Source organism: Lactuca serriola, chromosome 5 (genome assembly GCF_051521515.1).
Source record: "Lactuca serriola cultivar US96UC23 chromosome 5, Lser_US96UC23_V15, whole genome shotgun sequence".
Taxonomy (NCBI): domain Eukaryota; kingdom Viridiplantae; phylum Streptophyta; class Magnoliopsida; order Asterales; family Asteraceae; genus Lactuca; species Lactuca serriola.
In genome coordinates this window covers 284559132-284578566 of record NC_136412.1, presented here as the reverse complement: position 1 = coordinate 284578566, position 19435 = coordinate 284559132, and the positions used below count along the sequence as shown (strand labels likewise).

The 19435-nt window shown below is 31.2% G+C and overlaps 1 protein-coding gene across 1 annotated transcript; it reads right to left on the bottom strand.

The window, feature by feature from the left end:
• Positions 1 to 4096: 4096 nt before the first annotated feature.
• Positions 4097 to 6761, bottom strand: LOC145054513 (Subtilase family protein). Its single transcript, XM_079002729.1, has one exon. It carries the CDS (start codon positions 6706 to 6708, stop codon positions 4390 to 4392), a length of 2319 nt encoding a protein of 772 aa, XP_078858855.1. The 5' UTR covers positions 6709 to 6761; the 3' UTR covers positions 4097 to 4389.
• Between the last annotated feature and the right edge of the window lie 12674 nt (positions 6762 to 19435).

The following is a 19435-nucleotide window of genomic DNA, read 5'->3' as shown; positions in this document are numbered from 1 at the left end:
TTGGCAGTAAAAGTTGTAGAAAAAATTGTTTTTGGTTTGATTTATTAGATTACTGGATTAATGAATTTTGATCGGTAAAAGTTATAACGGTATCGGTTCAAATTTTTTAATCAAAATGAGTTTACTTTCATTTTTCATATTTTCTTTTTCGCTTTAAATCAATTTGTTTTGAAGCCTAAATCATAGCAAACTTTTTTAGTCTTTCATAACTTCAATAATTTCATCACGAATCTTAATATAAACTTTTTTTTTGGTTTCTTGGTTTTAAGTTACAGGTGACGTGTGCAACTTAGACAAGATCTTGTATGCAGTACACACAAGTTGTATAGTCTTGACGGCGTTCTTTTACCTGAACTAGCAAACTCTCCTTTCCTCTGGTCCTTGTAAGTCCTCTTTTACACAGTTAGAAGAAATGTCAAATCTCTTTTTTACCCTTTAATTTCATAATCTTTTAAAGTTATCCAGATTTAACGAAAATGATGAATAGTGTGTTTTATTTGCAGTGATGTTGCCTACAATTTCTTACAACCTAAATGGGGTTTAACACAATTAGAAGGAATGTCAAATCTCTTTTTTACCCTTCAATTTCATAATCTAATTTTAAGAGAACTACAAAGTTTCTAACCTTAAGCTTATTCTTTCGTATATAGTTCGCTTCTTGGCAACCAGAAATCCCACCAGAACTTGGCAATAACAAGACTGTAAGTTCATTTTGTTTTGTGGGCAATTTGGACATTTTACCATAAGGATCAAATTATTTTTTTGTTTATATACTCATCAAAACAAACTTTCAGGAACCATTCCACTCGAGTTAGGGAGATTAATCAATTTGCAATCTTTGTAAGAATGATCAAGTCTTTTGATTTCTGTAAACGTAATTATTATTCAATAAAAAGTTATTTATTCAATTAAATTTCAGGATCTTGTCTTCAAACAGTTGACTTGGAGGCTGCCGATTACGCTTGGTCAACTAGGAAATCTACAAAATTTGTAAAATCTTTGACTTTCTTCGATTTTGCCATTATTTGAAGGCTAAAACTAAGAAAATTTTTCTTTATAATGCATTAGGATAAACGAAAACTACTTCACCTGATTTTATACAAATTTGGAGACTACTTTCTAGATTGTAAGAGGTTCTATCTTTTCTTTTCGAGCTAAATGCAGGAAATAGCAACACACTTTCATTTATTTGTCATATACTCTATTAATTATAACATTCTATTTTAATTTCTTTCTGTTAAAGCATTATACTTTGAAAACTCTGCAATTACAATATTGTACTTTATTTTTTTTTTATTACCGACATTGTACTTTGAAAAATATAGGGAAAATAACTATAAAGGGTAATTACTTTTTCGTCTTGTTCACGTTTAGGCAACTTCACTTTTTTTTTGTATACATTTGACCATTTAACTTGTTAAATGTGTTTACATATTACCATTGTCACCTGCTATAGCAGGTGACAATAGTAATATGTGAACAAATTAACAAGTTAAATGGTTAAATATATACAGAAAAAAAAATTGTCCAAATATGAACAATTTTTTTACAAATTTCTTAAAATTTTTTATAACTTCTTACAATATTTTTATGATATTTTTTTCTATAGGTTTTTCTAATACAATGTTTTAAACTTTGCTTATAATTTGTTTTTATACTTTCATATAATTTTAATACAATTACTTTTAAACCAAATATTTTATAAACGTTTTAAATTTTTCTTACAAGTTTTTAACTTTTTTTTTTTTTTTAAATTTCATACAATTTTTTTTGTAACTTTCATACATTTATTTCTAAACTTTCTTTTACAACATTTTAAAAGTGTTTCACAGATTTTATATGACAATTTAATATTTCTTTATAACACTTTAAAATACTTTCGTTAAATACAAGCTTAAAACATTGTATTAAAAAAATTAAAAGTTTATTAACTTCTAATTAAAAAGTGGTAAAAACATAGAATAAATTTAAAACATTTACATTATATAGATTTTTTTTTGTTTTTTATTTGCTAAATAATATGTTCTTTTTATTTTTTTAAAAGGTCCTCCATACATTGTTACATATTTAATTTATTTAATTTTATTGTTACATATTATTTACTTTTAAAATATTGTATATCCATAAAAACATATATATATATATATATATATATATATATATATATATATATATATATAAAGAGGCTATATGAAATATTTCACAAAATAAAAACATATTTATTAATTAAAAAGTAAAGTATAAAATTGATCAATATTTAATTAATATTTAGGAAATTATGGATATTTTAAAAATAACGTTTGAAAAAAATAAAACAAATAAATATGAAAAATAAAATTGCTATTAAAAGTGTGGAAAATGACTTATCAGGGTAATTAACTTTTCGTTTTGTTCACATTTAGACAATTTTCTTATTTATGTACACATTTAAGCATTTAACTTGTTAATTTGTTCATATATTACCATTGTCACCTGCTATAGCCAATGGCAATGACAATATGTGAACACATATAACAAGTTAAATGGTCAAATGTGTACAAAAATAAAGAAGTTACCTAAATATGAACAAAACGACAAAGATGATGACCCTCGTAAGTTATTATCCCAAAAATATATCCATTTAAAACAATGAAAATTGTTTTGTATTTAGGTGACATTGCTATAAGTAGGTATATTTGTCAAAGTTCACTAATGTAATAGGAGAAATGAAAAAATAATATTGTAATAAATAATAAATCAAGGAAAGTATATTGCTATTTTTTGCATTTGTGTTTTTAAAGACCCGTTGTTATTAAACACATAGATTGCTGTTTTGTTTACCTCTCTAGAAAATACGTTCCCATAAAATGTACATACTGCAGGAAATAATTTGTTAATTAACCACTAACGCGGTCAATTTTTAACCTTTAAAGTGACATTTTCAAACTTTAATCACACTTGATTCTGATTCATTATTTTTTTTACCTTTCTTTTGAGTTTTATTGAAGTTCATTTTAACCATGGACTGACTTTTGTTTTGCTTTGTATAAGGTGCCACAATTTGAATCCGCTACCATCACAGTTGATCCTGATTTGAAAGGTAACCAATGACTGTATTTTATGTTTTTGTCAATGTTTGTTTTTGTTACAGTGGTTGTACATAATATATTTATGTTTTTGTTAGCTTACCCTTCATTGGAAACAGACACCCACCCACTACACACACGGAAACATGTTTGCAATTTCTTATTTTTTAATGTAACAGGATTCAAATAAAACTACAAAGCCATTGTTGCTTATATATGTAGCTACTTGGATGTTTGCATTTTACAGTGATTACGTCTGATCAATAGACCACAAAAAAACAAACAGAACTCAACACCTTCCGGGGGAAACCTACTAGTTGTAAATAAAAAAAATGTAGCATTAAAATTTGAAATAGAAAAACATCTAAATGAAAAGGAACCAATCAAATAAAAAATACAATTAGATCAATAATAAATCCTCAATGACTTTACACAAATAAGTTTGGAACTTATTTTCACTGCATCTTTGAATGAAGTCATTAGAAAACACCACATTTTTCGGTTTGATATGTACATGTTTAAGTTTGGAACTTTCTTTGAAACTCTATATGTATTTATATATAAATTTGCCTTTGTCTATCGCTATCATGTATTTAAATATGTATTAAAAATCAATGATGCATATAAAGATTTGGCCAATTAAGATGATTGTTTAAATAAGGCATCAGAAGTGCATCGGTCCACTCCTTTTTAAAAAGGGCGTTCCTGCGAAGATTATGAATGGATCCAAACGCATCAGTCCACACTCTTGAAAAACTCTATCTTGATAATTATATTTATTTTTGCTAAGCTATTTGTTCATAGCATCAAAGAATCTTAAGAGGGAGTTAAAATGAAACCCAAGGTTAAAACTCCAACCATGAACTACAAAACTGATAAAGGATATTGAAGCGTTACGTAACGTGCCCCATCACTAGAATTGGGCCAAAGCCCAACATAGAGAGAGAAGCGTGCCCATCGTTTTGTAAAATGCATTGTCTATATTTGGTTAACGAGAATGTTTTCTCTAACAATATAGAAGCAACCTTAAATGGAATAACATCATTGAAAACATTTTTCTTGAACTTGTTTCGCTATTTTTACAACAAGAGAGCAATTGTTACATTATTATTAGTATAATTAAAACCCAACTTAAATGTTAAAAAAGGAAATAGAAATTACCATCAGAAAGCCCAGAAGTGCTTATGATGCCAACAACTTACCAACTAACCCAACTTTAAACCCCAACAATCCGTCTCTCTTGTTTTCCCAAAAGGATTTCAGAAACCATGTCCGAAACCTCCATGATCAATTCAGCATTTGAAAAAGAATGCCAAATTCAAATTTACATGCTCATTTGCCCATAACTCTTCTTCCATTGGATGGCAATCGGGCTTCTTACATTGTGCACTCCATCGCTCCATTCAATGGCCCCAAACGCCGCACTTCCACCACCGCCGGCGCTGAAACTGATCTCATATTCCACTTCTTTCTTCTCTTCACTAAACTCAAGCTTCGCCGGTGACACAACCACCTCCACCCCCTGCGGAGCACTCACTTTCACCTTATAAACCGCATCCACCTCACTCCCTACGTTCTTCACAACCCTCTTGTACTTCATAACTCCGCCGGTTTTGGAATCAAACACAACAGAAAAAGATGGGTAGTTTAGATCGCCGGGATTACTGAACTTTCCGGCACTGCAATCCACTGGATCTTTTGTAAAAGTAGCTATTTGCTTGGAGTCGTATCCAATGGCGCAAAGGAAGGACAAGTAATCATCGACACCAGCGTCGTATACCAAACCTGGATTAAGGGCTCTGTTTGGATCCACGTGTCCTGATCCGTGAACGAACGGTGAGGATTGTTCGCCGGTGGCAAGATCGGTAATATTCTTTCCGGTGTCGTCTATATAATACGCGGTGGTCATGAGTGCAGATTTTATAGCAGCTGGTGTCCACGTCGAGTGGGCCCTACGGAGCAAAGCGGCTAGGCCACTCACATGAGGACATGACATCGATGTACCTGATATAATATTGAATTCAACCCGTCTAGAGTCGATATCCAAATCGGTCGGGCTGGTGTACCCGGTCCAAGCGGCTAGAATGTTAACGCCGGGAGCAATCACGTCAGGTTTGATGATCTCCGCCGTGCGGTAGTTCGGCCCACGGCTTGAGAATGAAGCCACACGCGGTGCTGATGGTGATGTTCCGATGATTGTTCCTTTGAAGACAATCGTCGCCGTTGGTGACGGATCGGATTTTAAATATTCTTTTATCTTATCTCCACCTGCAGCACCAACCATAGTTGCAGGTAGGAGATGCGCATCGGCGAGAAGCTCTTCGCCGTTCTCGTCTAAGTTTGTATGTATCATTCCGACGCCTCCGGCTATTTTCACGGCACTTCCCTTTTCAACCCTAGCGTTGCCTCCACGATCGCATATCACGATTTTGCCGGCGACTAGTGTGGAGTTTAGTTGTCCGGAGTAACAGTATCTGCTACCACAGTCCCCTGCGTAAACTAGAGGATACTGAGTGTCGTCAAGTCCTGCACCTGAGTAAAGAGATACGCCACCGTAAACCCTCCCATCGCCTAGAACAACGTCTGCCGGAAATTCTCTGTCGATTGTAGAAGCTCCGACCGTAAGAATCCAAGGAGCGATGTTAGTTGCAGTATAAGGATCAGGACCGGAATTTCCTGCGGAAGCGGAAAGGAGAATACCGTGTTGCATCGCTCCAAAAGATCCGATAGCAATGGAATCTCGGTAGTACTGAGGAGCATAACCAGAAGATCCTACCGATAAAGAGATGATGTTTACACCATCATCGATAGCTTGATCCATGGCGGCAAGTATATCGGAATCATAGCAGCCTTCGCTCCAACAGATCTTATAAACAGCAATCCTAGCCTTAGTAGCCATACCTCTGGCTTCACCTCTTGCAAACTCAAAAAATCCGGCACCCTTCACAATCGCTCCGGCAGCCGTAGAAGCCGTATGAGTTCCATGACCTTCCGTATCCCTAGGAGAAAGAGTACCACCGGTTTCATTCAACCGGCTTCCAAGACTTGCTGTATAACCTCTATAATAAGCCTTAGCCCCAATAATTTTCCGATTACATGCCGTCGCAGGAAAATCCGACGTGGTTTCACAACTACCTTTCCAAGTAGACGGAACCGGTGGTAGTCCTTCGTCTGAAAAACTCTCTCGTTCAGGCCATATCCCGGTGTCAAGCACTCCAACAATAACATCATCACCATATTCCGAGTTTGGCCAGATACCAAAAGTATCCGCCAAACCAAGGAAGCTAGGTGTATGCGTGGTATGAAGCGTTCTCCGGCGATCAGGGATCACAGAGAGTATCCCCGGGAGACGACGGAGCTTGGCAGCCTGAGCTCGAGTCAACCTAACAGAGAATCCATTCACAGAGCGTTCGTAGGTATAAAGGATGTCAGACGGTTGATGAGACGTCGAAACAGATCCGACGATAGAGGAGTACCACCGATGATGAGTGGAAAACGTGGTAGGTTTCTCAGATTTTGAAGCGTGGATGATATAAGTCTTTGTTTGATCGATTGATCGCGTCTTAGTGGAGACAGTCACAGATACAACAGAGAAAAACAAGAAACAAAGGAGAAGAAGAGAAGGTGAGAGTGAAGTCGCCATTGTTGGGTATCTTGAATATCCTTTGGGAAAAAAGGAAATATGAAGATAAGAAGGCACAGAAAAAAGATTAAAATTTTAAAAGTGGGAGATTGAAACACGTCGGACTAATCGATTGGTTGATCTAAATGGGCCACTTGTAAGTATTACCTACCACTACGCTACTTGTAAAATAATTGGACAGCCAATCAAAATCGTACTAGTCATTCACGATTAGATATTATTTTTAAATTCATTTAAAGAACGAATTGTATTATATATTTATAATTTATAATCTCCCCTTTAGTTTATTATTTATTTACAGTTCCACCCCTAAAGTTTATTATCTGTAACTATAAATAATATTTTATAATTTTAAACGTAGAACAATTAAATAAAAAATATTATAAATGTAAACAAAGAGATTAAAATATATAAATAATGTTTTAGCGTACCAACTTGTTAACTCATGAACCCGAATATAACCTGTGAACCCATATAATTAAACGAATTAGACGAGTTGTGTTTGGATTGATGTTTCCAACCCGTCATATCAAACCCGATACTATTATCATCATTATTATAAATGATGTAAGACATGATGTTAATGTAAGGTAAAAAAAACAAAAAAAAAATTGTCCCATGAAAAAACTCAATTTTTTAATTACCGGTGAAAAAACAAAATAAAAAATGCTACTTGCAAAAAACTCATGTCATGACGTGATAACAAATGTACCGCCACATTAAATTTGGTGTTCTTTTTGACCAATTAAACCGAACATAATTTTGATTTTATTAGAGTCGGCGATTGGCCAAAAAATTCAAAACCAAAACCACCACAGGGCTCTAGTCTCGTTGTTTAAAAGCATTGTAGTTTAAGGGGTTGTTTGGCAGGATCTGAATTTTTAAGATCTTAATTTTTAAAAGGTCTAAATTTTTAATATCATGTTTGGTTGGAACCTATGAATCGTAATCTAAATGATAAAAATAATCATTTTACCCTTCTGTGGTTATGTGTAGTGCTAAATGATAAATGTATAATTGATAAATTCTTCCAAATTAACTTCTTTCAATCCATGAAAACCTAAACATCATACAATACAACTAAATTAAACATAAATTCTTCTAAATTCTTCTTTCAAACACTAGTCAAATAACGGCTAAAAATCACATGAACTAATGATTCAATAAACAGTAAAAACTTAACCAAAACTTGCAGTTTTGCAATACTTTGGCAATTAAAACACCTTGTTGAGGCAATTCAATATACACATGGTAAGCAATTGAAAATGGTTTGTTTAGCAAAACTTCAAAATCATTGACTTGTTAGGTACATAATATTTTGTTACTTTAATGGGTTGTTGATTTGAATGAGCTTCAAATGTGGTGGTGCTTGTGATCTCATCTTCTCTGCTTGGTCATACAAATTGTAATTGAGATAATTGCAAAGTAGTAGGTTCAAGAGTGTTTTTCCTGTGCATCATACATTTCAAAACTCATAAATCACATCACCAATAATGATCACAACAATAGTTATAATAAATAAATCTGAGAGCCAATTTCACAATATAATCAAACAAACAATGATATAGATCAAATTTTAAGAGATTGTTATGTTGTAAATTTGAAGGAGTCGTAGATGAAACCGATTTACAAGGAGATGTTGGAACTCGATTCAGGGCAAGACTAACTTTTCACGATTTTTAGGTCTCTATGAGATTTCATGGAAGTGAAGTGTGTCGTTGGCGACGGGGCGGGCGGAAGCAATGGCGGAGCGGGGCGTCGACGATAGTAGAGGGTTGCAAGTCCGGCCAACAGTGGAAGAGAGAAGGTAGGTTGTGTCGAGTGAAGTAGAACGAAAAGAAGGAAATAGTTGGGGTTTACTGCAGAGTTGTCGCTAGTTATGGAGGAGGGTGAATGTTGGAGGTGGGTCTCATACAAGATGTTTCACCGATGGACTCACAGAGGACTAGAATGGAAGCATAGTAGGGAAAATAGGCAAAAAGATGATGTCGACGTTTTGTTGGAAACGATGGGAGGAAAAAGCAGAGCAATGGGTAAAAAAGGAACAAGCATAACTTATTTTTTTTCGGACTCTCTTCCAATCTGAAATATTAAAAGGCTTATAAAAGATTAAAAGGCAAAAAATAAGAGTCTATCAAACAAGCTATATATGAATTTTTAAGAGGTTCCGTCTTAATTTTTCAATTAAGAGATAAACAAACAGGGCCTAATAGTTGCAAAAAATATTATATATATATATATATATATATATATATATATATATATATATATATATTCTTTAGCAAAAAGAATATAAAGGAATATTTCTTTTTAATCGCTCTACCATTTGGTCCATATTTTTATTTTAATTAATTTTCAAAATGGTTTATTTTTTTTTTCTTTTTAAACCGACAAATATAAATGTATAATCTACTCCTAAATTAATATCTAAATTTCACTTATATCCACGACGAGACTTGAACTCTCGACCTCAAAGAGGGAAAACATAATCTGATACCGCTGGGCTAGAAATCATTTGATAAAAAGAAGTTGTTAACCATAATGTTTTAGCAAAAAGAATATATCCGGGATTTTAAAAATCGATTCTGGATTAACCTATATAGAATCTTATATGTATTTCTATACAAGATTAAAACATTAATTAATACATGTTTGGATTTTTGAAATGTATTAAATTTTTATGTTTAAATTATAAAGTTAAATAATGTAAACGAACAAAATATAATCTTTTAGAATCATATTAATAAACGAACGCAAACGTATAAAAAAAATAATGTAAACGAACAAAATGTCAAAAAAAACATTAAATAATTGATATCGTATGATTGATAATTACTTGTGTTTTTCGCTTCAAAATTCAAATCCGTTTAGTTTTTTCTTTTTTTAAAAAGTCATTAAATGAGCATATTAATAATTTTATTATCTTTAGTATATAATAAAACAAAAAATCTTATGACATCATCTTAAACAATCTGGGCCTTGATTGTATTTCAATCATATGTTTTCCACCCTTACATCAAATTGTCGACGTCATCCTCCCCAAATGGAATGTATTTAATTCCAATAAGAGCTTTCCACAAAATTAACTTAAATCCATTGAAATTGAATGTATTTAATTCTAATAAAAGATTCCTAAATTTTAAATCTTGAATTTTCGGTTATCAAGGTTTTAAAATGGTCAACTTTAAAAGTATATTACTAAAAACAATTTCAATTAAATATCAACCATTAATATAAATCCGTTTATATTAGTAAACCATTAATATAAAAACCATTTTTATTATGAAACCATTAATACCAAAAAATCAGATTCACATTAACACATACATATACGATTCATCTCTGAATCTGCGGCTCACACTTATTTTCAATCGTTGCTTTTCTTCAAGCCTTCTCCTACAACATCATTCTTATTGCTTACAACTTTCATTGTCATTCTCTGCTTCAAACATTCGTTGTTATACACTAGAAGGCAAGGTTTTGAAAACCGGACCGGAGACCGAACCGGTCGTCTTACTGGTTCGATGGTTCAGGTGGTCCAACCGGTCGGACCGGTCTCAAAAACCGGAAAAACCGGATGATGTCATAATTATATTTAATTATATAAAAAATACAAAAAATGAAAAAAATAAATATTTTTTAAAATTTCCGGTTTTACCGGTTCAATCGGACCGGTTTTTACCGGTTTTCACCGGTTCAAACGATTACCGGTTTTTTGGCCTTTAAGAACCGGATCCGGGACCGGTTCCCGGTTGAACCGGTCGAACCGGCCGGTCCGGTCCGGTTTTCAAAACATGGCTAGAAGGTCAGTACCTTCTTTCGCTTTTTTATATTTTTTTTTGATTATTTTTTTGTTCATGTATCAAATATATGTATTCATATATTTCGATTTTCTTTGTCACAAATTACATGAAATCGGTTAGCTACTTTTCTGATACTTTTCAAATAAATAGAAAAATATATTACATATCTTTAATCTATAAAAAATAATAATGTACTTTGATGGAAAACAGTTAAAACACAATATAGTAAAATACTTTGATGGAATGACAAATGCACCCTACCCGTTTTCTTGTTCATTGTAATAAAAAATTTTATGTATTTGTTTAGCATGATACTTCCGTTTTTTATCCAAAGGGTAAATCATTATTTTTGTACATACAATGTTCATCAGAATGGTAAATCAGTAATTTAATTTAAACATTGATCAAATCATGAGTTGCTACTATTTCTGTTTGTTTGATTATCTCAACCTGGTTACTATTTTTGATTGTATAAAATATCTTAAATTGTTGGCTGAATTACAGGGATTGTAATCTTGATATAGAACTCAAATAATCTGTTGTTAAGATAAATATATGGTAATACCGAATGAAAAATGGAGGATAAGGGTATAATAGGAATAAAAATATATATTTTTTAGTGTTTGAATGTAAATTAATATCCTAATATGATGGTTTAATTACAACATTTCTAACTTTAAATTGAAATCATAACTAAAGGTTATTGATATTGTTGGATGGATTTTTTTAAATGTTAAGTATGATTTTAAGGTTTAGGGGCAGAAAGGTAATTTTATTTGGGATAGAATAAAGAAGGAAGATTCGAATTTACCTTTTGAATGTATCAATAAACTCCTAAATTTATGTGATTTATTTTAATTTAATTGCAAATTAGATACATGAAACCTTTAAGTAAGAAAATATAAGGGAAAAAGGGTAATTCGACTTAGGAATCTAGAAAAACATTGGGCTGGAAAAGCAATTCAACAATAGATATTGAGATAACACATGTACTAAAATGATTTTTTTACATGATACTTCCATTTTTTATCCGAAGGCTAAATAAAAAATTTAGTATGGACAATGTTCATCAAAAGGGTAAATCGGTAATTTAATTTAAAAATGGATCAATCGGTTGCTGCTACTATTTATGTTTGTTTGATTATCTCTGCTTGGTTACTATTTATAACCTTATTGTTGAATATAATAACTTCATATTATACCATTTTTAGGAATGTACTTTTAAAGTACATTGTTATACCATTTTTAATAGTAACCTGTTGTGATTTTTTCATGTTTTAGATGTCTCTTTTAATTTCTCTTTTTATTCACTATTAAGGGGATGGATTTTATAAACTGTTTAATCTAGAAAAGGTTAAATTATAATTATTCAAATATTATATATTTCTGTACAATAGATACAACCATTCAAAAATTGCTTTCTATGACTAACAAAATTATGTTTCTATTTTTCAAATCTCATAAAACATTACATAAGGTTTTTTTGGCTTAACATATTACATCATTCAGTCTAGATTAAGTTAAACAAAACAACAATGTATTACTTTTCATATTAAATGTTTAACCTATTAACTTGGATTCGATCCTTAACAACCACTACAAACTGCAATAGCTATGTGATTTTTTTTACAAATTATAGCAACATACTTACCATGAAAAAAATTAACTTTAAAATAAAACTTAGTTTTTTTACCAGTAACAACAAATATACAACACTTAATATCAACATTCTTGTCTACCGGTTTCTCTAAATATTAATACATGAACCACATCAAAAGTAGGCTAAGAAATTAGAATCTAAATTAGGAATGATCTTATTTCCTTGAATATCAGATTTACGGTATTATAGACAAAATTTTTATTTGATTCTTAAATTTTCTATATGGTCGTATTTATATGGTAGAATCAAAATTTTATAATTACAATTAACATTTTTTTATTAAACTTTGTATGTAGGTATGAAACAATAATAAGTATATTTTTGAAGGGACATTGTTCAAAATAATTTACATAATCTAAATACATCTTAATTTAGTTCATTCTCTACACTTTCCTGTGACATTGGATTTTTTTGTCATGTTATATTCAAAAGATAGGTTATTCGAACATGCATCTTAGATGTTTGACGAAATGTTTCAAAGAATCTGACACAAGTTCTCTACGCTCACCTCACAACCTGGTATAAATTTTTGTTTTTGTTTCAAAGAATCTGACACAAGTTCTAGATTTTTAGCATCATGTGTTTTTGTTTTTTGCAACTTTTTAGTGTTACATGTTTTTCTTTTGTCTTGTCCTCAGATTTTTCTATCTCTGACTTTTATCAATGTGGTAGGATTCTAATAAACTGTCTATTTCTTGATGTTTTAAAAAAAGATGTTCTAACTGTATTACCATCTACGACTGTGGTATTCTATTTTGTTGATTAAACGATCTATTATTTGGCTAGGATGGTTTTTACGGATTATGTTTGACCTGATAATTGTTCCTATCATCAAAAAATACATCCAACAAAAAGTGAAATACGATTTTTTAAATTAATACCCTCATCTAACTATAAAGGATATTTTTTCAACTTTGATGGCATGTAACCGAGTTTTGACAAAAATTTTCAATTGTTTGGCATATAACAGATTATGACTTAAATAATGATATTATATATTTTGGCAATCTGGTTTTCTTCGGTACTTAAATTATTTTGCAGAAAGTGGTCAAATTTGGTATTATTGATCTCACAAAAGGCAAGTCTCATGTTTTTTAGCGTATCCATTGAGTTTAAAAGGTTTTTTTTTTGTCTATATTTGTTTTTTAAAAAATGTTAAATCTTGATTTAATGAATGTAAGTCGGTAGGTATTAAAGGTGCAAGAAAGAGCAAATTATTAAATATGGGATGATCATGGTTATGTCAAGCCAAAATAAAATTCTAAAGTAACAAATACTAAATTCAAAAAGTAAACACTTGTAATGCAGAATACATATTATGCTTCCTAAATAAATAACCAAAAACTAACATCTTCCACAAATAAATTACATTTGAACTAACATCAATAAATTATGATTACATTATCTTAATTTTTAATTATACATTATAGAGAGTCGGTTAATATATAGTCAATATTTTTGTATTCATATCGGTTTTGACCTACAAAAACTATATTCAAATAATAAAAATGAAATGGAACAACGATGGTAATAATGCGAAAATAACCTTCAAATTTGGTTTGATACAAAAAATTTGTCTAAAACTTATTTCTAGAAGCAACAAGAAATAACAACGAACTTTCAAGAAGAAATGAGAAATTGCAACAAACTTTTCAAAACTATCAAGAATGTATAATACAGGATGATAATAATGCAAAAAAACACCGACTTTGGTCTGGTGCGAAAAAAATAATTTCATATGATAGTAGGATTGTAGTAATACTAAAAAAACATATATGTTTTTTTATCTGATGCAAAAATGGTCGAAACATACTTCTAAATCGGCAAGAAATAACAACTAACTTCTAATTCATCTTGAATAACCATTTAATAGCTATATGTAAAAGATATGAATACTCAGCAGTTAAGACCATATACCTTACTCAAATGTCTGCAAATGTCTTGAAGTAAGCATTTTTTTTCCATTATTTTATCATTATCATAAAAAAAAGACATTCTCATGTGTTTGAGTTGTTTAAGTAAGTTGTGTGCCAATTATGTATTTTGACATTTTCAACGAATCACAGACAATATCTAAATCAAAAAAACATAATTGTTTTTATATTTTTTGGTTAAAGTTTCTTTATATTTAATAGTGTGTGTGTGTGTGTGTGAGGGGGGGGGGGGGTATGTGGTTCGTTTCGAATGAACATAAATAAGTTGCTACTTTTTGAAATAAACAATTATATTTCGCAATATAACCATAAAATAATAATGTATTTTGAAAATACATTTTCAAGTGTTAGATTATACTTGCGTACACCCGTTTTCGCGCATGGTCAGTTATGTAGTTGTTTCCCGTGTCATAAGTAAAAAAAAAGTTTGAAGTTACTTTGTGACGAGGAAGGTCGTTCACTTAATAAAAAAAATATTGTCTACAAAGAGGTCCTTCAACGACTATATATATATATTTATGATTTCAGTATATTTTCTATACATTTCAATAATACTAATAACACTGATTTTTTTAATTATTCTGCAATATCTATATACATTTATATTTTATTTATACGTTCCCCGCGTTTAACACGGGTCATAATCTAGTTTGTGTATCAAATCAAAATGTCAAAAAAAATAATGTTATATAATGTTAACGTACTAAACGTAAAAAAAATATATTAAATGAAATATATTTGATCGCAACGTAAAAAATTTAAAAAATTATAAATTGGAAAAATAATGTTAAATAAATTAAAACAATAATAAATAATAATATGATTTTATGTAATTTAGATAATTGATTTTAAATAATTAAAATAGTTTTATAAGTATTATATATTAACTTTATTAAAATAAGACAAAACTTCAAAAATGGTCCATGTGGTTTCTGAAAATATCAAGTTTAGTCCCTAAGTTCAAAAAACCTCACAGATGGTCCCTGTGGTTTCAAAACTTTTAACAAATGATCATTTTCTCTAACTTCGTTAGCTTTTGGCCGTTAAGTGAAGGGCATTTCTGTCATTTCACTACCACATGGACCATTTAAGAAGTTTTTGCCTTATTTTAATATATATATATATATATATATATATATATATATATATATATATATATATATATATATATATATAATCATTTAATATTAAAGGGTCCCACCCTTCTCTCTCTCTCTCTCTCTCTCTCTCTCTCTCTCTCCTGATCGGTCTTCCTTCCTTGAAATCGCAACCTCATTCCCGATTCTCAACCCTAAGAGAACACAAATCAACAATCAACAAACCCAAACCTAAATCTATCACCAATAAATCGCTTATTCCCCTGGAATCTACTCAGAAATCTGCAAACATACAAAGACTTCTCCTTCTGATTGTAAAATTGGTTCTCAATCAAACTACCACATACTTGAGTTGGAAATTCGGTAAGCTTGATAGTCAGAACTCTTTGTCTGGTTGTCTTTGCATCAGCTCAGCTAGCGTCAGCGCTACTGAAGCCTCATACTCGTTTTATGTAACATGTTTCTTCCCTAATCCGAATCCACCAACTGAAAAGGGTCTTTTACCCGATTAGAAAAGAGGAAAGAAGAAGAAACTTTATAATGTTTAAGTGATATAATTGATTGCAGAATTAGAAATCGGGTTTTTCGTTTGCTTATGCTTATCTAATTTCTAGGGTTTATTGTTTCTATAAGTATTGTAATGGGTTTATGCATTGTTTTTCTATAACATTGTGTTCCTATAAACATGGTCGGGTTGTTCAGAATGATAGAAGAAAATTAGGACTAATAAAGAAGAGGTGATGGTGCTGTTGGTGTTCGTCGGGGATGTTACCTGGTTTGGGTGATAGCGAGGTACAATTGATGATGGCAAGATATATTGGGTGATGTTGAGGGTCAAGCAGGTGGGTTGGGCAAGAGAAAAACAATGATTTCCGACGATTGTATTCTCACATGGGTTACTGAGAGGTTGCAACATGTTTGATTTTGAAATTGTTTTGGACTGATTTCTTTGAACTTGTCGGAGAAGACATATCAGATGGGGGCAGGGGAGGGTAGCTGTTGGTCGGAGATAACATATAAATGGTGGTGGTGATTGTTCGTGGAAGAAGAGAAAGGGAAAAGGGTGAAACGGAAAAGCTGGAGCTCGAATTGGAATAACGGGAGTCTTCTTTGTCCGATAAAGATGCAGATTAGGCTCTACTAGAGCAGGGAAAAGAATAGAGAGATTTCGATTCAATTAAAACACAAAACGGAGCTTTGAATCCTTATCTGATTTGGAATTTGAGGTTTGATTGATAACGATATTCAAAACCCAGATGAAATCAAGCTTGTGGAAATTTGATTTGGAATTTGAATCTTGCTCTGTTTAGGAAGAAGACGTACAAGAGAGAGAGAGAGAGAGAGAGAGAGAGAGAGAGAGGGGGACCCTTTAATATTAAATAATTATATATTTTTTTCTTTTTTTTAAATAAGGCAAAAACTTCATAAATGGTTCATGTGGTAGTGAAATGACAGAAATGTCCTTCACTTAACGGCCAAAAGCTAACGGAGTTAGCGAAAAAGGACCATTTGTTAAAAGTTTTGAAACCACAAGGACCATTTGTGAAGTTTTTTGAACTTAGGGACTAAACTTGATATTTTCGGAAACCACGGGGACCATTTTTGAAGTTTTGTCTTAAAATAAAGAGCGATGATAATAATTAAAAAGTTGGATTAGATTGAAGTGATGGTAGATGTTCATTTAATTGTTTTGGAAGGTTTATTTAAGAAACCGGTTCATTCTAGGTAATGATTGTGTCAGTAATTGACTTTCATCCCTATAAGGCACAAATAACAGCACTCCAAATTCGTCATACCATTTTTGTACCGATTGTTTTAGGAAAATGTAGATTGCTTAAATGATGATGCATTGGGTTGAGTTTCTAGGTAGAAAAAAAGGAATTATAAAAATAATTATTGAATAAAAAGTTTATATAATTTTATATTTTTAAAAGTTTTCGGTTTGTCTTTCAAACATTCTCATAAAAATAGAAGTTGTAGTTTTCAAAAACATAGTAGTTTTTAACTTTCAACTTCCAACTAACAATTAGTTTTGTCAAACATGTTTTGTTTGAATATTCATAGTTGAATATTGTAAAGAAATTGATAAACACTAAACATAGAATTTACAACTTCAACAATTTCCTTAATAATGAGAGACCAATTCACTATACATGACAATTATAGCTCTAACCTCATTACAAAACACCTACCCTACTCTCAATACAAATCACTAAGAAACTAGGAACATATGAACAATATGAAGAAACCCTAGAAAAGGAAAACCCTCAACAGGGAGAAAACGAGAGAAGATACAAAGTGTGTGAAAGAGGAAAATGACTCGAATGAGCTACACTGCACATCTGCACTCCTTAAGCATCCAGGTCACCAATTCGACCCATTTAACAAAAGATTTGCATGCCCAAAACAGCTAATTTGATGTTTATTGCTTCGTAGTCCACAAGATTTCACAAACAACAAAATATACTCTTGAAACAACTTACCTTACAAAACAACCACTTAAACACTTACCATATCAACCCTACAAAATAAACACATATACAAAAGCAATCTGAAACCTAAATATTATTATGTTAAGTTTGAACAATTTTAATTATTGAGATATTTCAACACGCCAACTCAAACTTAACATCTGAACAACTTGATTTTTACTAAAAAGATCAATTAGACCAATTCCTTTTTAAAGAAACTCATGTTGTAAGCTAACCAAATTTGGTCAGAATATCAGCATTCTGATTGAAGAACGAAACGTTACAATTTTAATAACTCCATTCATAACTTTTTCACGAATAAAATGAAAATCGACCTAAAAATGTTTTTTCCTTTTCATGAAAAACAGGATTAATTGCAAAGTCATTATCACAAAAAAATGTTCATTGGAGTTAAACTATTAACACCCAAGTCAAACAAAACTTTTAGAATCCAAACAGCTTCACAAGTAATAGAACTTAAAGCTCTATACTCTTACTCACTTGAAGAGCGAGAAACAGTTGATTGTTTCTTACTCTTCCAAGAAACTAATGAAGTTCCAAGGAAAACTTGATATCCGATAATAGATATTCTCAAACTTAAAAATTTCGCCCACTCAACGTCTATATATCCCGACAATGTAACACCCCATTTTTTCTAATAAATTTGAACTTTTTAAATAACATAAATCATTCATTTAACATCTTGTATTCAAAATAAACTTAAAACCAAAACCTAAGATCAGTTTGTCGAATTCGAGCTAGATGTTTTAAGGATTATAGATTATAAATATTCGTTTTATCGAATAAATAAATCATTGAATAGGATAATCGTAAATAAATAAGAATCATTGTACGCAATACAAGTTATATAAATGATATTTATATATTGTGTACATGTTTTATGGACAAATATTATGGACTTATAATATCTGTATAAAACATTATTATAAATTTAATGAATTACGATAAATAAATGTTTAAAAATAAAAGACTATTTAGGATAAATAGTCTTGATGAAAGTCGTAGTAGTCGCGATTACGATTATGTGAGTATAAAGAACGCTCAAATCTGACTTTATGTGAAGAAGTTATGATTTTTCGAAGTTACGCATTCAACCTTATACGACAAAAATGTGTCATAAGAGATGAATCATAGATAGGTTGCTTATTAGCCTAAGTAATCTAAATGAAAGTCGTAGTGATCGAAATTACAAAAGTGTGTATATAAAGAACGGCTAAATATGACTTCGTATGAGGAAGTTATGATTTTTCGTAGTTTCGATGCAACACAATACAACAGTGTGCGACAAAGAAATCGAAATAAATATCGGTTGATTTTTAGCCAAAACAATGTAAAAGAGGGTTGAAGATCTCATAAATAAGAATTTGTCGATACAGAGATAGTCGATAACGAAATTTTTATGAAGAAATTGTGAATTTTGCACGGTCTTTTACAATGTAAACTTCATAGACTGTAAATTTAAAATGGGATGAGAATTATCCGATGTAGTCTAAAGGAAAGTTGTATGACTTATAAATTCTTATGTGTGGATATAAAAAACGTAGAAAATGGAGCGCATATGCGAAAGATATGATTTTTCAAAAATCGCGAAAAATACATGTTGAGGGTGACGTTGCGGCATCGAAGTGTGCCACATGGAGAAGCCAATGTCGAACTCTTCCATCGACCAAGCGAGGTGGACCATAGGAACAGTGACACATGACATCAACACTAGGAGCCATCATGCCAGGGCACGACGCAC